Genomic DNA, 25,274 nt, shown 5'->3' with positions numbered 1-25,274 from the left:
TACTCATTCATTTAACATTTATTTGGTGCCCATTCTGCATAGAGCATCACACCAGGTGCTTAGGAGGTTCAGAATTTAGTTAACAGCATGGTCTCTTTATTCATTAGGCTACATTAAGAGGCTGTCGAGGGGTGGCCAGGTAGCACAGCAAGTAAGAGCACCGGCTCCAGTGTCGGGATGACATGTGGATCAAATCCGGGCTCAGACACTTAGCACCCACCCATAAATAACTGGCCATGTAACCTTGAGCAAGTTACTTAGCCCAATTGCTTAAAAAAAGAAAGGTTATCGAAATAGGCTAGAGTTCATGACATTGGTAAGAGAGAGGAAGGGACATAAGTGACAAATGTGATGGAGGTAGAATAACACCTGTGATGAAAATTGACTGGATATGAAAGGTGGAGGAGAGGAACAGGTAAAACACCAGTGTTTTGAATATGTGTGACCAATCAGCAATTCACTTACCACTTATCCATAAAACGAAGGATTTGGTTAGATGCCCCCTAAGGCCCCCCTGGCTCTAAATCTATGATTCTATGGAAGGCTGGGTGCCTGGTGGCACTATTGACAAAAACCATGAAGTCAGATGAGTGACAGATCTACAGAAAAAGATCACAAGGTCAGCTTTAAACACATATACTTTTTATTTTAGTCCAGGAATGTTTAAGCTTAATCAGATCTTGGCTTTTGAGGAGCTTTCTGCTCACTGCCCTGGTTGCTGATAGTAAATGGAGGTGAATTTGTATAGCAATATCCCTGCATAGAAACAGATTTCTGCATGTGGTGAGAGAGGGAGAGAGAGTAGGGATGAGAGGGAGGGGTGGTAAGATGAGATGAAAGCTCATGGCCTATCATATCAGCGCTTTAGTCGGATGCCATTATCTAGTATATCATCTGCAATTCCCTGTAGTTTCAGAAGGATAATGAAAAGCTGGAAGGGAGGAAGAGGGGCAGAGAAAATTAATAGAAGGGCAAATAGAAGATTTGTGATTGTGAGCTGAAATTGTGAATAGGTTCAATTGATACAGCCAGAATAATAGAAGAAAGGATGAAAAAGAACCATGGTTTTTCACTGAGAATGAGGGAATTTAAAGAAAGGGGAGGACGCATCTATTAAGAATATGGCTAGAAAAGGAACAATGATCCAGAAACAAAAGGGTAAAATTCTAGGCTAGATACCAGGAAACATTCCTCAACAGCGGATATTGGTATTGACTCTAGGACCATCAATATTGGAAAAAAATATTTAGACAGCATTACACTGTGGAAATTAAACCATTAGATAGGTGATGTAAACATGCCACCTAGATGATACTGAGGATGATTTTTGAGATAAACTTGTTGCTGTATCTTAAAAAAAAATTTCATTAAACCTGTAACATTCTTATCAGCTCTTTCTGTATTATGGAGGCAAGCAGAAATGTGGATAACTAGAGCAATAGATAATCAAACTAGTAATAATAATGACACGTTATATTTTATATTTATATAGCCCTTTATGGTTTGCAAAATACTTTGCCCATGTGATTTCATTTGATCCTCATTTATTTTGCAGTGCTTATACATGTAACCTATAATACAGGGGTCCTTTTTTTTTTGTTCTGTCTTTGGATCTCTAGTACCTAGTACAATGCAACAGTGCCTTGCACAGGGAGATATTTATGGAAATATGTGCCTGTTGTACTGGATAGGGTAGTCAGTTCAGGAGATTTTAAAAAGCACCTGTTAACATGTTAGACATTGGGGTTGTAGAGAGAAAAAATAAAGATGAATAAGATATGATCTTTGCCTTCAAGGAATTTATGGTCTAAAAAGAGAAATAAAATATACCCACAAATACCTCTAATATTAGATATAACTTAAAAGTGAAATGAGAAGTCAGGTCACAAAGTCAGATGGTATTAGAATTGAAAGGGCCCTTAGAATTTGTCAAATCTGGCACCCTGATTTAAGTGAGGGAGCTGAAGCCTACAAGTTTAACTGACTTACCCCAAATTCAAAGTGTTATATCAATCCATAGGAGGAAATCCATTGTTGCGACTTGTTGCGATCCTATGATTCTAGCTGAGTCTTACCTCAGTTTCCCGGCCTTAAGTGTGCATTCTGGTCACGTTCCCGCGTGTTTGCATAAAGGAGAAGTTGAGTCAGTGGAAATGGAAAGAGGCACAGCTTTATTGGCAGGACAGGCGTGTTGTTATATCTCTCCCTACCTCCCTTGTCCCCTCATGCTTCAGCCCTTAAATCCCCCAAAGTGCACTTGTAGAGCTTGTGGACAGCTGGTGAACAGCTCGTGAGAGAAGGTAGGGGGCCAATCAGAGAACAGGGAGACTGTGTCCAGAATAGCTTGCATACTCCTGCGCACTTACCCTTTGATCCTGAGATAAACCTCAGGGTAACAGGGTATTTGCATGACAGCACACAATCTGGGCACCTCAGCACTTCCTAGAGGTCAGGGCTCCCTGACCTCAGATAAGATAAGCACATAACACGAAGTGCCCTGTGACCATACCTGAACTCAAAAAGGCTGCCTGAGACCTTTGAGGGGGCCGCAGACTCCAACATCTATGACTTAGAAATGGGAGAATCTGGAAAGGCATGGAGGAAATGACATTTGATTAGGACCTCTAGCTTGAGTAGAGATTGTACAAGTGGAGCTGAGATGGGTATAAGGGAAAGAGAGGTGAGGAAAAAAGCATTTCAGATAGAGGAAACATAGTGAGTAAAGGTAAAGGGGAACCAAAAAAAAAAACCCCCATAGGGCATATATCTGGGGAACAGAAAATAGCAGTAGTTTTTGGAAAGGTAGTTTGGGACCCAAAGCCATAATTAGGGTGAAGCAACAGGGGCATGTTTCAGGGAACTTAAGAGGGTCAGTACAGTACTTTAAATCCTTCATAATAGAAAAAACTGAGATTAGCACCTACTTAAAAAAACTAGTTAAAATAGGAAGCTATACTATATAAGAAATGACAATGGGGATGGGTTCAGAAAAACCTTGGAAGACTTAAATGAACTGGTCTAAAGTGAAGGGAGCAGAACCAGGAGAATATTCTACCAGTAACAGCACTATTGTAAAGATAATAAACTGTGAAAGAGTCAACTATTCTGATCAATACAATGATTCAGGACAAAACCAAAGGACTCATGATGAAAAATGCTATCCACCTCCAGAAAGAGAGCCGATGAACTCTGCAGATTGAAAAACATTTTTTCACTTGATTTTTCTTACTTTTTTTAGAGCGTGACTAATATGGAAATATGTATTGCATAACTTCACATGTATGATAATATCATATTGATTTCCTTCTTATGGGTAAAGGAGGGGCTACAAGGAGGGAGATGATTTGGAACACAAAATTTAAAAAATGAATGTTCTTAAAGCAATACCACTACCACGTCTGTTTCCCAGGATGATTAGAAAAAAAGGAAAACAATCTTTATGTTATAAAATATTTATAGTAGCTCTCTTTGTGGTGGTGGAGAACTGGAAATTATGGGAATGTCCATCAATTGGGGAATGACTGAACAAATTGTGGTATATGAGTGGGGTGGAACAGTACTGTGCTATAAGAAATAATGAGTGCAATGATCTTAGAAAAACAGGGATAGACTTGCATGAAATAATGAAGAGCAAAATGATCAGAACCAGGAGAACATTATATACAGTAACAATAATATTGTTTAAGCATAATTTTGAGTAACTAAGTCACTTTGACTATGATGAATACCCAAATTAATCACAAAGGATATATGAAGATGCTATCTACATCCAGAGAAAGAACTGATAAACAGAAGTATGTATGAAATCGTTTTACACATATATACATATTTGTGTCTAATGGCAGCCATCTTTAGGGCAGGAATGGGGAGAAGGGGAAAAAAGAAAATTACATAAAAACTTTATTACATATTCAAAAATAATAGCAAGTTGTACATAATAGATTAGTAGTTCCATGTACAAGCATCTTTTTTTTCTATTCTACTATGTCATTGAAATGCTTATTTTATTTCTTAAATTCAGAATAAAATATATATTTAAAAAATTAATGTTTAAAAAAGATAAAAGAAAATAAAATAGAAAGCTCTCAGTTTCCTCATCCTGGTACCTTTGTCTCAACTTCTTCCTGGACTGCCCCATTCTGATCCTCCCCCAGCAGTAACCTTTTCCAGCCCATGGTGTCTGTCTGCCCCACCCCCTTCCATGAAGCCTTGTGGTCTGGAGTTACTTCCCTGTACCTTCCTCTATTAAATTTGTCTTAAAAATTGATTGGAGGGGACATTTTATTCTGGTCAATGTAAGTATGATTTGAGCTCCTAGCCCCAGGCAAAAAAAATGGCCAGTTATGGTTCTGCTGGAGCAAAAAGGAGAAAGACTTTGAATGTCAATCTGAGGAGTTTGGATCTTGTTCAATAGGTTATGGTAAGGTTTTGAAAATTTTTAAGTGGGAGGAGAAGGTAATATAATCAGAGCTATATTTTAGGGAAATTAATTAGATGATTCTGAAGGATTAGAAAGGAAAATCTAGATTCACAAAAGATAATGAAGTGACAATGCAATATTCATAGTGCCTGCAATGACTATGAATATGCTGGCATAATTCTGAATCGCAAAATATAACAGACTCCACATGGAAGATAGGACCAAAACATTTATTCAAACACAAGAAAGCTGAATCCCGATACCAGAAAGCCAAATCCATCATAGGAACAAAGAAATCTATACATAATAACAATGCAGAGGACACTGGCATCCCCAAGCCTTCCCTCTGCTAGTGTCTTCCCACAAACAAACATAGCTCGCTGCCTGCTTCTCTCTCCCTCAGCTCTAACTGCTCTGACCAACTTCCTCTGGGCTCTGTTCTATCCCTCCTGTTCCACCCCTTCCTTCTTTACCCCTTTCTGCTCCACCCACTTGGCAAACTCCTCCCACCACAGTCTCATGTGACTCAAGCAAGTCACATGGGCCTATTAATGGATGGGAAATATCTTCCCATTTACATTACCATTACAGACAATTAGGAAGCTATTGCAATAGTCAGCTGAAATGTTAATGAGGGTCTAAATTAGGATGGTTAAAGTGGGCATATGAGCATCTTTGTAGGCATTACCAATAGAAATATATAGTATATACAAGAGATTTAACTTTCTAATTCTTTTTAAAAAATTATTCAAACTTTCCTGGGTACACATCATTTGAACTAACCATTGTTGCTTTAGAATTTTGCTAGATATTGGGAAGAAAGCAAAATAGTGATGATAGCATTTTGCAGCATAGAGAAAAGGCCACATTCAGAATTAGGCAGCCTGGATTTGAGCCTTGGATATGACATTTGCTAGGTATGTACTATTGGATGAATTCCCTAATCTCTCCAAGCCTCAATTTCCTTATGTGTAAAGCTGAATAATACTTGTACTACCTGCATTTAAGAGGAGTGCTATGCAAATAGGAGCTATTAGTCCTCAGCAGATAATCTGCTACAAAATGGAAAATTGAGAGTATACACCATATCCTAATCCTTGCTACAACTCCACCCCCCTTCCCCCACACACTGTTTTGCCCTGTGGTCTTCCCTTTTATTTTCTTGATGAGTTTTACAAATAATGTTAGCTTCCTCTATTCTTTCAAATCTCCTTTGCAAGCCTCAACTTCATTTGGATTTTGATTGCATTCAGGTCCTAATTTATTGCTTAACAAGTGTCTCCCAAACACCTAATTAATTTTAATTTCATTATGTGTTTGAAGATGATTTATAGAGGAAAATAGGATGATGTTCCCATTGCTAGTAATTAGAGTTCACTTAGCAAATAAACACTGTGGTTTTAGTATGATTAAGTCTCTGGCTAGAGTTGTGTGTGTGTGTGTGTGTGTGTGTGTGTGCGTGTGTGTGTGAAGGTCAAGTAAATGAGTTCCATATTTCTAAGCAGACTCAGCAACTTTCCAAAAGAAAATTCATGGCCTGGGGAAAAAATTCTCCCGTGTTTACAATGTCCTTTACACTTTACTATATTTCACAGTATGGTTTAGTGAGATGAGCACTGGACTTGGAATCACAAGACCTGGGGGCTTAAGTCTTAGCTCTACCTTGCTGCATGATTTTGGGGCATGTCACTTTATTTCTCTGGGCCTTACTCTCCTGATTTGTGTAATAGGTAGAATTGTAACACGGAATATTTTTACCTGGGACGAAAAGAATTGAATAGACAAAAAGGTGGGAAAGGGAGGGGGATGGAATCCATGGGTGGCATCATGGCAAAGGAAAGCTGTAATAATAAGGGAAGGTGTTTCACCATTAGCATCCCCTTCCCCCATGAGGATGAGGTGGAAAGCAAGCCCTTAGAGGGCCATTGATACCCTCTTTAGGATCAGATGGTGAATGGTCTTAAGCATAGTTGTTCTGTGTTGGGGTAGGCCAGAGGAGTTTTTGTTGTTGTTCAGTTATAGTATTATAGGACCAAGTGTAGGGATGGTGGGCCTTGTGGGTGGGGAGTACAACCTTGCCCCTCCACCTGGTTGAGCCTGGGAGCAAAGTCCTAGTTACTTCATCCTGGTTACAGCTTTTAGAAATGAGGATAATAGTCCTTTTTTGACTTATATGTAGGATTGTTGTGAGGTTCAAATGAAATGTCAAAGCCCCATGGAAGCATTAAAGCACCATGAAAAAATAAGGTATTATTTCTGGTAATCAATATTTCCCCCCAAAATTTAAATTTACAATAATAATGTCATGTTAACTTGTTAAGTGGGTTTGTATTTATTGTATTTTAGTTATTGTGATGGGTAGCTAGGTGATACAGGGAATAATAGAGGGCTGAACCTGGATCTAGGAAGACCTGAGTTCAAATCTGACCTTAGACATTTACTAGCTGTGTGACCCTGGGCAAGTCACTTAACCAACTTCAGTTTCCTCATCTGTAAAATGAGCTGGAGAATGAAATAGCAAACCACTCCAGTATCTTTGCAAAGAAACCCCAAATGTGTTCACAGAATCAGATCTGTCTGAAATGAATGAACAACAACCATGACAAATGCTTTATGATAAGTTATTTGTCCTGGATCTTAATAAATGTTGAGTATGTCATTAAGCCTTATACACATTTCCTTTTTAAAGGAGATTAAGAATATTTCTTTTTTTCTTCTACAAATATCATTTTAGGGTCATAGATCAAGGAACTGAAGAATTAGCAGGACTGATATGGATCAAACACACAGATATTCTGCTATTCTCAACTACTGATCCATCTTTATTGCAATATTGAATGTATCTATGGAAAGTATAACTTACAATCTAGTCATATAAAATGCTTTTGTGGAATGGGCACAGAAAATTCTTTAAAACATGTTTTTAAAAAAAATAAATCTTTTGATTATAAAAATATTAGGAAGACTTCTTTATTAGGAATAAGGAAAAAGGGAAAGAATAAAGGAAGGGAGATTTTAGAAAATCAATTTATAGTACTTTACGCTTCTGAGATAAAGTCATCCCTCAACAAGAATTTTGAAGGATGAACTACTTGGTTGCTCTTAGAATCATGAAACACCTTTCTTGTGGCTTTCTGCAAAGGGTTTATGAATTTGGCCAAACAAGGATAGTCTTATCTGGACAGGCATTTCTTTAAGCTTTTCTCTTCAATAAAATGCTGCCCCTCTCTTAGCATATTTTAACTAGCCGTAGCATTCATAAACCATATCAATGAATTCTCTTCCAGTAAAATTAACGGTAAAGTGAAAAATGTCAGTGATGGCATGAGAAAATATATATACACCTAACTGGTAAGTGCCTGAAACCAAGGAGATGATTTTCCACTTTTTGTTTCATTCATATGGCAACATTTAAATCTGGCCTGGTTTCTCAAATGTTACCCTTTAGTCCTTTTTCCTTCTTCTTTTTTTTTTTTGGAGGGGAGAAGGCAAGGCAATTGGGGTTAAGTGAATTGCCCAAGGTCACATGGCTAGTGAGTGTTAAGTATTTGAGGTCAGATTTGAACTCAGGTCCTCCTGACTCCAGGGCTGGTGCTCTACTCACTCTGCCACCTAGCTGCCCTTGCGTTTTAGTCTTTTTTTCTTTTTGGAGAGCAATTGGGGTTAAGTGACTTGCCCAAGGTCACATGGTTAGTTTGCGTGTGTGTGTGTGTGTGTGTGTGTGTTAAGTGTATGAGGCCAGATTTGAACTCAGGTCCTCCTGACTCCAAGGGCCAGTGCTGTATTCACTGCACCACCTAACTGCCCCCCCTGCCTTTTCGTCTTAAAGGAGATCTAGCAAGAGAGGGTAGATGGATCAGCATAAATACAATTACCATAGTATTTTTTTAAAAACACTAAAATTTATGTTTTATTACCTTTTATGTCTTGATTTCCTTATCTGCTTGTACCTCTCCCATAAAATGACCTTGTTTTATCTACTTATATAAGTGTTTGTTGTCTCTGCAATAGAATGTATACTCCTGAAAGGCAAGTAGTTTTATTTTTGTCTTTTTATCTCTAGTTCCTAACCTAAGTATCTGATCCATAGAAGGCACTTAATTAATACTACCTTGTTTATTATCAATGATGGACTGATTTTTACAAAAAGAGCATAGAAATACATAGCACACACACAATACATACACACATACTTTTAAAAATTCTTCTAGTCAAAGGAAACTTAGATTAGAGAGACCCTGGGGAAAAAAAAATTAAGGGGAAAAGGAGGTACTTATTCACTATTTTCAGATACTTGAAAAGTTATTGTGTCAATGGATTCCAGGGATGGGGAACCTATGGCCTCGAGGCAACATATATGACCCTCTAGGTCCTCAAGTGAGGCCCTTGAATCAAAGGGCTGCACTTGTGGACCTAAAGAACTACATATAACTTCAAGGCCACAGGTTCCCCACCCCTGGATTAGATTTATACTGCATGGCCTTCAGGAGACTAATTGGTGGTAGATGTTAGCATGACCAAAAAAAGTTTTCTAATAATTAGAGCTGTCCACAAATGGAACAGACTTCCTCACAAGTTTTCCATTTCTGGAAACAGATAAGGAGTGACCAAATAAAGATTAGTCAAAGACATTGGAAAGAGTATTAATATATTGGATAAACGTTGGGTTGAATGGAGTGTAATATCCCTTTTACCTCTTGAATGATCTGATTTTAGGGAAAGGAAGCAGTTGTGGGATGGCTCAAAGTATTTACAAGACATGATCTATCTCTGACATCCAGATAAAGGATAATAAAAGTGATTTACCCTCTTCTCTTCTTTACTTCTTCTAGAAAAAGCAAGTGAGTCAGACGAAGATCCGGGTGATCTCAACCATATTATTCATCTTGGCAGGCTGCATTGTATTTGTAACAATTCCTGCAGTCATTTTTAAGTACATTGAGGGATGGACAGCTTTAGAATCCATATACTTTGTGGTTGTAACATTGACTACCGTTGGCTTTGGTGATTATGTGGCAGGTAAGTTTGGTATCCAAGTGGACTTGCGTGTGTGTGCACGCATGCACATGTGTGCATGCATGTATGTATATGTGCATGTGTGTTTGTGTGTGTAGAAACATATGTCTTAAAGGGGAGTAATGGAATAGAAAGGAAGAAATGGAAATATCTCTATTAATGAGGTTTTTCCATCCTGTCTGTTGAAATACCTTTCTACAGAGTAACAATGAAAATGGCTCAGAATATCAGTGCTTCTGTGTGGCTAGAAATAAAAGTGGCACACTGGGGCAAAGTCTGATTTAAATCCATAGGCTTGGATGACGCAAACAGTACCAAGTCCTTACAGTAGAAAGGAGGTAAGCTTTGTACATCTATAAAGCTTATTTCTCTTATAATTTTCTGAATTATGTATGAGTGAAATGAGTTTCCTTCCAAACAATAAATTCTCAGCTCTGTTAGTACATTGTAGAGCAATACCATCAATGGATATTGATTTAAAAAAATTAAAGTTTCAGCAAAAAGACTATAGCATTATTCAGAATTTTTTTTCCCTGTGATTAAGTTGGAATTATATCAAGGTTACAAGGGTGGTTCAACATCTGGAAAACAATTCTTCTTGGAATTAATTATATTAATCATATTAAGCCAGAAACACCTAAAAAAACATGATTATATCAATTAATACAGAAAAAGGCACTGACAAAATGCAATATTCATTTATGCTGAAACCCTTCCCTGCCCCCCTCCAAAGCATAGGAACAGAAGAACCACTTTTTCATTTGGTAAAAGGGATACATTGAAAACTAAAAGCTACCATAATTTGCAGTAAGGAAACCTTAAAAGATTTCTTGGTAAAAATAGATAATAAAGGAAGGGTGCTTTCTTTCTCCATTGTTATTTAACATAGTTGTTGAAAGGATAGAGATGGCGCTAGGACAAGAAAAAGAAATTAAAGGAAAAAAATAGAGGCAGAAAGTGTGAAAAATTATGTTTCTTTGGTAGTGACATGATGGTTTACTTAGAAAACTCCAGAGAATCAGCAAATAAATCAATCTTGTTAACTTAGATAATAGCTTCAGGAAAATAACTGAATACAAAATAACCTACAAAATTAATGAAATTTCTATATGACAATAACAAATCTAGGATGAAATATTAGAAAGAGAAAGTCTCATTCAATATAGATATAATATAAATAAGATATCTGGAAGTCAGGTGTTTTAGTACTTAAATCAATTAACAATGGCCTTCATTTCTTATGCCAGTAGCTAACACAGTATACTGAAGATATTTCCTTACAGGATGGATTGCAATAGATCATTAGACTCTTGGGCTGGTTTTAGCAGCTCCCTGTTGTTGCTGACAAACATCTGAGGGTTTCGTTGTCCCAACTCATAGACTTCTGTGTATTTTTTGGCATTGGGTGTCATAGCAAGAAAGAATTACGATTGAATATGCATTTGTGGTGAGCAGGACAGCAATAACCCTCATAATCAAATACTCTTAAGAGATCCTGGTTAAAGGAAATTAAAAAAAAAAAAAGATCTCCATCAGGTTTACCTTGGGGGGAATGCAGGGATGGGGGTGGGGTAGGGGTGGGAGTTGATAACAAAGTGGAATTTAACCTCTTTTCTTTATAATCTTTCCTAAGTGTCATTAGAAGATGATTGTGGGAGAATGGGGCCTACTTCCTTCTGTTTTCAGTTTCATTCCATAGGGTCATTCTCAGTTAGCTAGTTAACTAATTTCACACTGGAAAATGAAACTTTTCAGCTTTAAAATAACCATAGTTTAATTTTTTATTTTTATTTGGTCAAATGTTGTTTGTTACTGTTCTTACTGGTCTTTGGCTAAATATGGGCAGAAAAGGTTGCATCCCTACCATATTTTAGTTGCATATATTAATTCATATATATGTTGTCTCTGTCATTAGAATGTAAGCTCCTTAAGGACAAGGACTGTTTTACAAATTTTTCTTTGTATCCTAGAGTTTAGTATAGTGATTGGCATATAGTAGGTACTTAATAAATGCTTGTTGCTTGCTTGAGAATGACCCCAGGAATGATTTGGCCTCTCCATAGAGTATGGAAAATTCAGTGATAAATGATCTGTTCTATGGAAAGCTATCCAGAAGGGATTATAGAAAGACTGCCATAGGCCAACAATAAATAATGGCACTGTTGCCTGCTTTCTAATTGCCTGACCCAGAAGACCCACCAGGGAAGTCAACTTTGTTGTTACTCCCATTAGATTGCATGGAGCTTCAGGCCATTATGCATAAATAACAGTCTTTCACCTTAATTGTCTAAGACTATCACTAAAAATTAGAAAACTGAGGTGATTACCACTAAAACATACAACATCCCAAAGTGGCATCTAGTCCCTTGTCCATTCTTTCCTTTTGTATATCCAGGGTAAGTGTCCATTTGATAGAATCTACTTGTAAAAACACTGGTTTCATTTGAGTGAACTAGGTTCCCTATAAATAGTAAAAAGCTGGGGGTGGAGTGGGTAGAAAATATGCATGGGATAATAAGAAAAACCTTCTGAAGGTTCCTGTCTGATTTCAATGACTATAAATGTAGTATGATTTCATAATTATAAATATTTGTAACTAGGGAAAAAAATCAATGTCTCTGACAAAAGGTAGAATGCAGCTGTTTAACAATCTTTTGAATTTATAATGGCTCCACAAATGTGTTGAAGTCCTGGAAAGCATAACTTGCTTGAGATTGAGCTCAAAGTGGGATCCTTATAATAGTCTTGTCTCTAGATTTGAAGCAGCAGAACTCTAGAGCATGATTCTAACTAGAATTTTCTGGAACATCAGTAACTTGCAGTCAATTTATATGATAGCAAAAACATCATTAGTTGATGGATTGGAATTATTCTGGAATGATTGTTCTGTGGAGAATGTAGGTACATGTTGAGGGTGCCTCTTTGTCTTAAAATTTTTTATGGGTCACTGACAAAATAGAAGTCAATTAATAAGACAGTTAATAGTCAATAATTATGTATTAAGCATTCACTATACACCAGGCATTGTGCTAAGTAAGTGTTGGGGATACAAATAAAGGTAAATTTACTCTTAGAACTTCAACCATATCATTTTATAAAATCATTTGTATAGTGGTATTGTGGAAAATTTCCATTTTTCCATCACTGTCCTTAAACACATCTACCTTAACTATTTTCTTTCCTGTATTTATATTATCCAGTAGCATATATCTATGCCAGTGGCAACATGTTACAGTGGAAAAAATGCTGGCTCTAGAATCAGTGAGACTTGGTCTAAATGCTATCTCTGTTAGTGACCTTGGGCAAGTCACTTAAATTTCCTTGGCCTCAGTTTCCTCATGGGTAAAGGGAGGTTTCTGAGAGTCCTTCTAGTCCTCCATCTCTGATTCCATAACCAAGGTGATCTATATTTAAACATGCTCAATTTTTCATATAACTACAAATGCACATTTTAAAAATGTAAAAAAAAAATCCCTCCTCAGTTGAAATTCATTATCTTCAGATAGGCAAGCAGGCAATAAGCATTTATTAAATGCTTACTGTATACAGGTAGACTGACATAGATGTGGTGACCTATGCTTTAGTGACCCTTTTTTGGGATGATTATTTCAAAGAAGACATTTTTTTTTTTAACTCTCTGATGGTTCCTTACATGACTAAAAGTCTCTGGGCTGTGGTCTTAAACTGATGAAAATAGCATATGGCACCGATTATAGTGAGATAATGTATTTACATACACTTTACAACTCTTAAACCACTATATATATATATATATAATATATATATACACACACATACACATATACATAAAGGAAATATGTTCCTTATAATAGCATACATATATATTTGTATGTATATATATATATATGCTATTATAAGGGACATATTTCCTTTATATTCTGAAAGTTTGCAGTGATTGAGGTTGATTTTAGTTCATCATGTTTGGCTCTTAATAGACAAAGACCCCTTTTGCTTCCAGGGTCCATTGAAAAGCTCCTGCAGACTTATCAGAACAGACACATGCCTGATGAATGTTGGATTTTAATTATTGCCCATTTATAGTAATACTACAACAAGTGCACCAGGAAGCCAGGTGACATCATTTAAAAATAAGAACCCAGAAGATGCTTGATCACTTGCCTGATTTGGTCTGGTAGCCATTCTACTAGGCTGCTCCACAGCTAAGCTGTATCAGGAAGATTACTTCTGCTAACTGGGCTGAATAGAATTAATTGCTGGTTGATTTTGTTATCAACTGAATTTATCCCCAGCTGAGCTGTGCTGCTGTTACACCATCTTGCAGCCTGACTTTGAGGGGACGCTGCTCTGCAGGATTTTAGGGGATGGGTACACAATGAAAAGGGCCACTAATTGCATTATTCTCTAGCACACCCTAGTGGCCTTCATTATTGGGTAAATAGCCTGCAAAAGTCAACGTTTACCTTCAGGGTGGGATGGCCTCAAAGAGAAGGATCCTGGAGAGGCCATGAAATACAGGAATCTGAATTACTCACTGGGGCAAGTGCTTTTGGAATTAGTCCTTAAGGAGACTGTTGTGGGAAAAGGGAAAAAGTGATGAAATGAATTGTGGGGGCTTGCTGTTTGTTCTTTTTGGCTCTTGGCTGGGATGCTTAGATTTTTAATTTTTAGAAAGTTGGCAGTAGTTATAGAATCATTCCCCAGTATAAAGTGAAGCATCAATAAATCAGTCAGTCATTTATTAAGCACCTGCTGTGTACTAGGCGCAATGCTAAGCAGTTTGAAAATATTATCTCATTTTATCTTTATAATGACTCTGGGAGGTAGATGCTATTATTACTATTATTCCCATTTTACTACTGAGGAAACTGAGGCAGATAGTAGTTAAGTGGTTTGATGAGGGTCATACAACTAGTAAATTTCTAACACTAGATTTGAACTTAGGTCTTCCTGATTTCAGGCCCACAGCTCTTTCTGCTTTCCTCAGTGAGCATAGGAAAGTCACTTAACCCTTCAATGCCTCAAGAAACTCTCTAAGGTTAGTTGCAGTAAGCTCCCTACACAGATAAGATCACAGATTAGACCCTTCTCCCTGTTCCATCCTCCACACATTTTACCTCCCTCTAAACTCTCCGCCCCTTATAATGGTGTAGTGGATAGACAGCTGATCTCAAAGCCAGGAAAACCTGGGTTCAAGTTTTCTCCTGATGGCCAGGTGACCCTAGTTAGGTCATTTAACTCCTCAGTGCTCTAGACAACTCTCAAAGGCTCTAAGTTCCAAAGCAAGTGCAAACTTGCTTTGATAGAGGGAGTTTCCTCACCAGGGAGTTCCTCCCTATACCAGTAAAATCACAGGTTTAGTCTCTATCCCTATCAACATGAGTTTAATGGCACTAGATGTGGCCAGACCCTTGGGGATTTTTAATTACCAGCATACGATGGAAATTATAATTATGAAGCTTACAATGAAGGCACTCTACAATTACCCACATATGCCATCCCAGAAATGAAAATTTTTCCACTTCTCTGTGATGAGTAATGATGTCTGCACCAAGAGGAGTAAAGACTTTATTTATTCTAAAATCCTTCCATCCAGTGCTCAATTTTCATGCTTCATAAGTTGTATGAATAATTCAGAATTAATCTTAAATTTTGATCATGTTACTCTTCTGTACAAGAAACTCTATAGGTCCTTTTTTTGCCTCTAGGATACAAAGCAAGTGTCTTTGTTTGACCTTCCAAACTCCTCACAATATGACTCCAGCCCATACCTTTCCAGACTGATTACACATTACTCTCCTTTATGAATTCTATAGTTCCACCGAACTTGCCTACTCACTGTCCTTTACACACAAAGCACAGCAGATAGAACTTTGGACCTGCAGTCAGAAAGACCTGAGGTCCAATCCAGCCTCAGAAACTGACCTTTGCTCATGAGACCCTGGTCAAATCTTATAACCTCTCTGCCTCAAAGAAAGTGCTAATAGGGGCGGCCAGGTGGCTCAGCAAGTAAGGGCACCGGCTCCAGTGTTGGGACGACCTGGAGATCGAATCCCGGGCTCAGACACTCAGCACCCCACCCAGAAATAACTGGCCGTGTAACCTTGAGCAAGTTACTTAACCCCGATTGCTAAAAAAAAAAAAAAAGAAAATGCTAATGATGTAGAGTCATGAAACTTCTGTGTGGTTTATACATCTTTGGCTTGGTTTATTCCTTATTCCTGATGCATATTTTTTTTACTATATCTTTCTAATCATCTCACTGTTTCCATCCTTTGCACTGAAGTATATGTATTTAATTCAGAGGGTCTTACTGAGTTCTTAGAATTTTCACACCTTAGGGAGGCTAAGTGGTGCAGTGAATAGTACACCAGCCCTGGAGTCAGGAGGACCTGAGTTCAAATATGGACTCAGACACTTAACACTTACTAGCTGTGTGACCTTGGGAAAGTCACTTAACCCCAATTGCCCTGCCTTCTCCCTCAGAAAAAAAAAATTCCTACCTTGTCATCCCCTGTGTCAGATATTGATACATCAACTGAAATTATTTTTGTTTTTGCAAATACTTGTAATAAGCAGTACAATGCAAAATGATTAAATGTCTCATGAAACGTGGTTCATTGTCTTTGAACATATAACAAAACTAACTCCATCAGTTCCTTTATTTGACTTAACAAGGAGAACCTGAAGTCTTTCTATCATTTGGCTGCAACTTTCTTCTTTCTTTAGGTTCTGTTTAGAGGGGAAATGTCAAGACAGATATGATTCACTTCCTTCAGTAATCCTTGGACATATATGTCATGTTTAGGCTACCTCTTGTAGGAGGTGGGACTTGGGCTTAGTCTTTTTTTTTAAATTTGTAAATTGTGTTTAGTCTTTAAGGAAGCTAGGATGTAGAATTAAGAAACAAGCATTCTGGGCATGGGGAATAGCCAATGAAAAAGCGCAGAACTGGGAATAGAGTGCCATGTGTGAAAAACATTTAAAAAAAGCCAATGTCCCTGGATTGCAGAGTATATAGAGGAGAGTAATGTATGACAAACTTTGAACGGGTCAGGTTGTGAAGAGCTTTAAAAGTCAAACACAGCATTTTATATTAAAAAGGAACCACTGGAGTTTACTGAATAGAGAAAGATGATATGGACAGAATTGCCCTTAAGGAAGATTGATCTGACAGTTGCGTGGAACGCAAGACTGGAAAGGGGAGAGACTTATTCTATGAACATAATTATATAATAATTACATAATATATATTATGCATATATAGTATATGGAATATTGCATATGCTATCAGATGCAGTTGATTTGCAACATGCAATATTGTTTATCTTTGGTGAATGAGGTTTTTTTTCCCCTCTTCTCAAATTTTTGTTAAAAGTGATTTTGATAGGCTCATTTGATAGAGAACAGGAGTATGTATTCAGAAATAAAGGTAACATAAACATATAAGTTATCAAAAAACAAGCTTGCAAAAATTAATTAAAAATTAGTACTACAAGGAGGGCTCATAGTGATAGTGAACAGGTTGCAATGAATAACTACAAACTTTAAAGAGGAACCAGAATAAAGTATTTCTACAGGGAAATCCATGTTTGATAAAGAAGATGAACTGGTCACATGGTGAGAGCTTGGGATAGTAAATGTACAGCTTGAGTGCCTTCGTGCTATCCTTGTAGTGTTGAGAGAAAGGGAGAAAGGCCCTCAGTACCTTGGGTTGGACTCTGTGGTGTGGGAGGACATGGGCAAAAAAGAGCTCAACAGTAATAGATAGGTAAGCATGGAGTAATTTTGGTCCACATCATTGGAGGTAACATCAGAATCTATGAAATCACAGTTTCACTTGAATGTTTGAGTAAAATCCCTTATCCTCAATCCCTCCTTAATTCAAGGCAGGCAAGTAGGTGGGTATATATTTTACACATCTGTTTAGAATCTGGGACTATGGAATTATTGAATGAGCTAATTTGGCCCTACCAAATGATCAGTTTAAAGTTAAATACAGTCCAACAGCTGGTTAGTTCAATTTGTCAAATTGTTTTCACTCTACTAATTGTCAAAGAAAGGGTTGGAATACATGATCTCCGATTCCTTTCCTCTCTCTAACTGATGCCTTTTTTTTCCTCCCCCTTCCCCAGCTTTAACATTCCCTGGTCACAATTGGCAGAAATGGCTGGTTATTTAGCATCATAGAGACAAACCATGATTAATACTACCTCTCATCTACCTGAATGGAGGATTGAGGAACTATAAAATTTCTATTTTTCACCTTCTTGGCTAAGCGCAGTTATGGAAAAGTAGAAATGAATTCCATAGGCCTATTAAAGAATTCCAATCCAAATTTAGGATTATTTCACAGATTTATTTTACATTCAAATAAATAGGGAAATAAAAATAAAGGCCCAGATTACTCTCTTTGGCTTAATTTATTATCATAATACATAATTTAAGGTGAAATGTAAGTGAATGATGAATTCACTCATCCAAATTTTCCATGACATTATGTGTTTCTCAATTAGGAATGAGAAGGCAGCCACAAATTAAATCCTTCTAGGGAACAGATGATAGTTTTTCCTTAATGTCCACTACAAGAGTCTCTAACATTGGGTAGATCCATTAGTCACTGTCCAGTCCTGTTCCTGGTAAAAGTTATTCCTGCTGCATCACAACTTTCCCCATTGAGGTTTTGATATATCTTGGTCTGTGGGTCAGCCTAAGAAAGTAAATGGAATTTTGGGGGAGTTTTGTGGAAAGTGACACACAAAGGCCAACAGACAACTGTAATGGGAATGCAAATTTGGAAGATCTTCCCTGCCCCTAGGCTAAAGTGCACCTGAAGCCTGGGGTGGGAGGATTGTTTTTCAGTAGATACTTTTTGATTGGCCAGTGGGTCCAAAAGGTTGTTACATTCTCTGAGCCAGGAGAAGGCTATATAAGCCCTGATGTGTAGCTTTGTTTTGGGGCTCACTTTGAGAAGTGTTCTGTGATTTGATCTGGATTCTGGGAAGCCGTTGTCCAGGACCCCCCCCCCCCCTGCTTTGAAAAACCCAGATGTTGATTTGGTATGGATGTAATGGTTGGACAGTTTGAAATCTGTCTACTAGATCTGTTTCTGTCTTGATAATTCTGCCTGTGTACTTTGGAGTTCGGGGTGTTGACCTTTTCCCCTGAACAAGGTAAACGATATATGTCTGACTGATTAAAGTGAGCTTGTTACCCCACTTTGAGTTGCTTTCCTTTATCAAAGCAGATCCAAGAACCTGTGTGAGCAGCCACCCTAGGGACGCCAGGGTGCTTGCTGCTACAACAACACAGAAAAAGTTTAGAAACTCAGAAATGCATAAAATATATGTATAGCATTATATAATATCAGCCAAAATTTTACAATAAGGTACTGTGAACATTCCATAAAGGAAAAAGAAAAAAAAAATCAGACTTCTCTGGTACTAAGGGAGGGCCAAAAGAATTTTATGTGGATTTTCCAGATCTTAGGTTAGATTTTCCAGATCTAACCCCTGCAATGTGGAAGGGCTAACTATACACCTTTATTTGATGGACTAAAATACATGGATCCCGCAAAGCTAATGTATTAAAAAAAATCACAAAGTAACATTTGGTTCTTTTCAGGGGGAAATGCTGGTATCAATTATCGAGAGTGGTATAAGCCCTTAGTGTGGTTTTGGATCCTGGTGGGACTCGCCTACTTTGCTGCTGTCCTCAGTATGATTGGAGACTGGCTCCGGGTTCTTTCCAAAAAGACAAAAGAGGAGGTATGGTACTTTTCCTACCTGTGCAACTATTTCAGGAAACATCAGACCAAACCAAAGATAGTCTTAACCTTATGTTTGTCCTGGCTTGTCCTGGCTCTAGGACTTCTCACTAAGCTTTGTCAAACTGCATTTTATTCAAATGATATTTTTAACCAATGTACCGAATGGAGTAGGATTCTCTAAGTTCTTTGCTGGTAGTGGAGAAAAGAAAGAGACTCGATTATTAATCTTCTATCATTGAGAACCTAGTATGTGGGTATACCACACTCTGGCAGTGAAAAAGGGGAACAAATAACCCCCAAACCTTTAGGAATAGCAAGCATAAGTCAGGGATCAAGCATGGTTGATTTATATATGAGACTGTCTTCCATCAGTAATCAAAGAAACCTGGAGAACAGAAAGAAGCCCAGTAAAAAAATTTTCCTTCAATTGAATTTATGATTATGTGATTAGCCAATGCTATGATACATAAATTCTTTGTTGATTTGTTATTATGAACTTTTACTATACTGTATGCGAAGGCAAGCAAAAATGATCAGTGTTGGGGAGTTAAAAGGTCAAGTTCATTCTCTCCCTTGTGCTTGAGATCAATAGAGAGAAATGGGTTCCAATTGCTAAATACATTTTACCCAGGGCATCAATTCTTATGAAAATCTACTCAAAGGCAAAAGAAAGAAGAAAGGCATACCATGAATAAATTTTTTAAAAAAAGATTTAAAGTGGCATGCTTTTATTAAGAATACAAAGGAAAACAGTAAAATGGGGTCTTTTGGGTTGTGTAGAGGCAAGAGCATGAAGGGAGTGTGTGTGTGTGCAGAGAGCATGGTACAATGGAAAGAACACTGACTCCAGAGTCAGAGGACTTGTGTTCAAATTAAGCCTCTGATGTTTATTACCTATGTGACTTTCTGCAATTTACTTAACGTTTGTGGGTCACATTTTCCTTATCTAAAATGAGAGGGTTAGAATAGATCAGAGATTCCCAAATTTATTTGGCCTGCCACTCCCTTTTCAAAAAAAAAAAATTACTCAGGGCCCCCTGGAAATCTGCTTTCTTTAACCCTTTAATGTTTTTTTAAAAATTTGCATCATTTTGAAAAAATATTTTTAAATGATACATTTTAAATTTAATAATTTATTGTAAATTTGTGGGGTTTTCCCCTGAATTAAAATTTTGATGACACAATATTGCTTCATGTAGCCATATAGTGTTGCATTGTAAACAAATCATTGCACACACATATAACTGCCAGTGCATGCTGGACTTCCTGACAATGTGTGACACATGCTCACCTCCACCAACTTGCTTGTTAAGACCTGTTGGTGGACTTGACCATTGATCGGTTATAAGTCACATTTTGTGTGTTTATTTGGAAAATAATGTAATCACTACAACTTTATCTGTTATAGAACAGATGAAACATGTACAAATGGTTTTTCTTCTCTTTTCTTCTTTCCTTATGCTTCTGCCACTCCCTTATTTTTATTTGATACCCTCCAATTGCACCCAAGGCTACTACCCCCCAGGATATTTCAGTGCCCCCCAGGGGGTGGTATCACCCACTTTGGGAATTTATAGAATAGATAGGCCTTTCCAGTTGGAGGTATATGAGCATATGGAATTCAGGAGGCACAAGATCTTGTATACACTGGGCCACCTACTTGCTGAGTGACTCTTGTACAAATTCTTTAACTTCCTTGGGTTTCAGTTTTCTCATGTTGAATGTTTTAACTTAGACTAGGTGATCAGCAGAGACATTTCCATCTGCATCAGCTTATATGTTGTTGAGAAGGACAAAGTAAAGAGAAGGGGAGGCAGAGAGAAGGAAGTAAAGAGAAGCCAAACTATAAAAAGTAAAAGGACAGTTGCAATATTAATTTTTAAAAATTATAAGCCTGTGTCATTTTTTAATTTAAAATTTTATTGAAGTCTTGTTTTCAATGTGATTTTCATTTCCTAATATGTCCCTCTCTCTCCTCCTTCCAGAGAGGCATCTCATAAACAAAAAAAAGAAAGAAAAAAGAATCCATACTAATAAAATTAACTAACACATCATCCAAGACCAACTATTAAATGCAGTGTTGCACAACCAGAGTCCCTCACTTCTGCAAAGAACAACTATTTGATTCCATAAATTAAAATAAAATAAATAAAAATTTAAAAAAGGGGGAAAGGAGGCACAGTCTTATATGTCTTCTTTAGGGACAAACATGGTCATTATATTTTTATAGCATTTAGTTTAAAATTTTTTTCATTCATATTTTTGTAGTTATTGTATATTTCATTTTCCTGGTTCTGCTTGCTTCACTTGGTATCAGTTTTTCCCATATAGCTCTATATTTTCCATATTCATCATTTCTTGAAGAGTAGTAATATTACATCACATACACAGTTTTTTTTAAAGGAACCATCTCCCAACCAATAATCATCTGTTTTATTTCTAGTTATTTTCTACTACAAAAATTGCTACTATAAATATTTGGTGCTTTGGGGACTTTTCTTTGAATTACTGATTTCCTTGGGGTATGTAGATTGGAGTGGGATGACAGAGTCAAAGAGTATGGGTATTTTAATTCATTTATTTTCAACTGCTCCATTTCTCCCAAGAACAGTACTTGATAGTTAATCAGTCAGTAAACACTTATTATGCACTGGAGATACAAAAAGAAGCAACACTGTCCCTCTCCTCAAGGACCCAACAATCTAAAGAGAAAGACAACAAACAAATATGTGTAAACAAGCCATATACAGGAAAAATAGGAAATAAATAAGAGAGAGAAAGCAGTAGAATTATGAGGGATTGGAAGAGGCTTCCTAAAATGAATATTTGGTTATGAGAGAAATATTATTTTCTATTATATTAATAGTCCATTATTAAATTGGGATCCAGACTTTTCTTTTTCTATTTCCTCATTTAGGGCTCTGCACCTGTAGGTCAGTCAGGCAGTCTCTGAAGGCTATTAGATGAGATTATGTAAATCCTACTTTCCTCCAGGCAACTAGGAGACTTTACTTCTGTTTAGAGTGTAAGCAGAATCTAATCTAGGAGAATTTCAGCTCCAAAGCATTGAATTGATGCCCTTATACTGCACTCCTAATCCCATTGGAGTTTAAGGTTACCCAGCTCATGAAGGAGAAAACCAACCAGAGTGGTATGGGTAGGGATGGATTCCTTTGTGCAGCAATCTGAATCTCATGATTAAGCCATGTTCTCAGCAGGAGGAACTGAAGACTTTTAGCCTACATCTTCATTTAAATGTCCACCAATCAGGGTTAATTTCTCCTGTCAGAGGCATTTCCTTTAAAAAAATATATTTAAGGCATTCAGTGTCTCCATTTGGTGCCTCTGGGTGCCCAGAGAAATGACTGACCATCAATTTATTGATTATTAGCTAGCCTGATTAATAAATTGATTATTAATTACCCAGAAATTCTGTCTCTCAGGTTTTTCATTCATCTTAGTTAGGAACCAAGGGAAGGCAGTAGGTAGGGATGAGGAGGCAGAGCTTTCCAGGATTGGGGACAACCAGCAAAAATGCTCAGAGCCTAGAGATGAAGGGTCTTATTTATGAAACAGCCAAGATGCCAGTGTTACTGGATTGAACAGTACATGGTGAGTTCATGAAGAGTAAAGGAAGCTATAGTAGAAGTTAAACATAGTAGGTCAATGGTTGTTGAATGAATAAATTCAATTCAGTCATTTATTAGGCGCCTAATTTGTGCAGAGTGCTAGGTGCTTTCCTACTGGAAAGGTAGAAGAAGGCTAGCTTATGAAGGGCTTTGAATGCCAAATAGAGGATTTTGTATTTGATCCCCAAGATGATTAGGAGACATTTTAGTTTATTGAGTAGGGGAGTGATATGGTCAGTCTTGTGCTATAAGAAAATCACTTTTGTGACTGAATGGAGGATGGATTGGCCTAGGGAGGGTCTTGAGATTGGCAGACCCACCAGCTATCTGCTGCAATAGTCTAGGCATGAGGTGATGAGGGTCTGTACTAGAATGGTGGAAATGTCAGAGGAGAGAAGGAAGTATATTTGAGAGATGGTGTGAAGGTGAAATTCACAGGCCTTAGAAACATCTTGGATATGGAGGGGTGGGGAGTTGATGAGATCACCAACAGAAGTAGAAGAGAAGAGAGCCCAAGACACAATCCTATTGAACACCTACAGTTAGAAACCATGATTCGGATGAGTATCCAGCAAAGGAGAAAGAGAAGGATGCATCAGGTAGGTAGGAGGTGAACCAGGAGAGAGTAGTGTCCCAAAAGCCTAGAGAAAAGAGATTATCAAGGAAGAGAGGTTGATCAGAAGAGTCAAAAACTGCACAGAGATAGAAGAGACTGGATTTAGCAACTAAGAGGTCATCAATAACTTTGGAGAGAATGGTTTTGGTGGGGATGGCAAGGTTGGAAACCAGATTATAAGGGGTTAAAAAGAAGGTGAGAAGACAGAAAGTGATTACAGAAACTGATTGTCAATGAGTTTTTCAATTTTAGCCATGAAGGGCAGAATTTTTGGTTTGATAGATAACAGGGTGATAGATAACAGGGATGGCAGGATCAAATTGGGTTTTTGGGGTTTTTTTTAGGATGGAGGTGATATGGGCATATTCGAAGGCAGTAAGAAATGAGCTAGTAGATGGGGAGAAATTGAAAACAAGTGATAGAGTAGGGAAGAAGAGGGGTCAGTCTATTGGAAGAGATGGTATGGAATAAGATTTCTGGATCAGGAGGAGAGGTTAACTTTGGTAAGGAGTAAAATCTCATCATCTGAATTAGGGATGAAGGATGAGGTAGTAATAGAAGGCATAAGAGTGCTGTGAGGTGAGGAAGAGGGAGAAAGAGGGAACTCAGTGGAAAGCATAATTTTTTCTAAAACATATATGAGACAAATTTCTCAGTTGAGAGGGTGTGGAAAGGGGGAACCATGAGAGGTCTGAGGAGGGATAAAAAGGTTTGGAAGAGTTGCATAGGATAGTAAGTTGATAAGGGAAGTATAACAGGATTGCTTAGTAGCAGTGAGGGTCAAGTTGAGGTTGTGTAATATAAATTTGTAGTGGATTAAAAATGTTTACATGATTTTTACCACCTTTGTTTCAATAGCACCTGTGCAGGAGTAAAGGAGGCAAATGGTGGGTGTGATCCAAGGCTGAGGCTTAGCGGAACACAATATGTGAAATGATAAAGGACTCAAGAGAGAAGGATAGTGTAGAGGTGAATTACTTCACCAAGGGATCAAGATGGGGAAAAGAGGAAAATGGCTAGTGTAGGGGTGATGACCTGGGAAAGAATTGAAGGGTCAAGGGATTAGAGGTCATGGTTCAGATGAAGATTAGGGTTTGACAGGGAAGGCAGAGGGAGAGGTAAAAAGCCAATGGACTATGGTTGGATAAGGGGATTTCAGAAATCTTGAACATGGAGGTGGTACATTTGTGGATGAGGGTAAGATCAAGGGTATGACCATCTTTATATGTGACTGGGGGGGGTTAGAGGAGTAGATCATGGGACATGAGTAGGTTGAGTTGGCTAGACTGTTAGAGTGGATATATATGTTGAAGGAGGGAAGGAGTTGGAGAGGAGAGAAAAATTGTGAGCCATTTACTAAATTCATTGGGGAAAGGAAGAGGAGTTACCTGGGATTCTTTTACAGACAGTAGCTACCAGGATTTTAATTGAGTGATGCATATGAATGGCATGAAACTCAAAGGTAGGAGAGATTACTGAATTACAGAAGTAGGAAGAGAATTTAGAAATGGCAACAGGGAGCAAGGAGTAATTCAATTCCCCTGCTTTCTCAAGAAAACTGAGGAGAGAGAGTGAAAGTGTAGCCAGTACTGGAAGAGGTGGCTGGCAGACCATGTTGTCAACAGAAAGCTGTAGTAGAAGTTATACATAGGAGGCCAATGGTTGTTGAATGAAAAAAATTCAATTCAGTCATTTATTAGACACCTAATTTATGTAGAGTGCTAGGAACTTTACTAGGTGCTTTGAATGATGCAAAGATTAAATAAGAAATGATATCTGACCTCATGGAGTTTACAATAGAGAGATGCAAACATACTCTGATAAATTTAATGCAAAATTTAATGT

The 25,274-nt window shown here is 37.6% G+C and overlaps 1 protein-coding gene across 1 annotated transcript in view; it reads left to right on the top strand.

The window, feature by feature from the left end:
• The window catches only part of KCNK10 (potassium two pore domain channel subfamily K member 10), a 196,525-nt gene that overhangs the window by 167,954 nt on the left and 3,297 nt on the right, over positions 1-25,274 (top strand). The window contains exons 5-6 of the mRNA XM_069092380.1: positions 9,253-9,439; positions 19,040-19,182. Of these exons, the coding sequence (XP_068948481.1) occupies positions 9,253-9,439; positions 19,040-19,182 (330 nt within the window). The remainder of the gene's footprint in view (positions 1-9,252; positions 9,440-19,039; positions 19,183-25,274) is intronic.

The sequence above is a fragment of the Petaurus breviceps genome, unplaced genomic scaffold (assembly GCF_028583685.1).
Source record: "Petaurus breviceps papuanus isolate PSGF00001 unplaced genomic scaffold, PetGlider_PUasm1.0 189, whole genome shotgun sequence".
In the NCBI taxonomy this organism is placed as follows: Eukaryota; Metazoa; Chordata; class Mammalia; order Diprotodontia; family Petauridae; genus Petaurus; species Petaurus breviceps.
The sequence above is the reverse complement of the archived record's forward strand: the minus strand, read 5'-3'. Positions and strand labels throughout refer to the sequence as shown.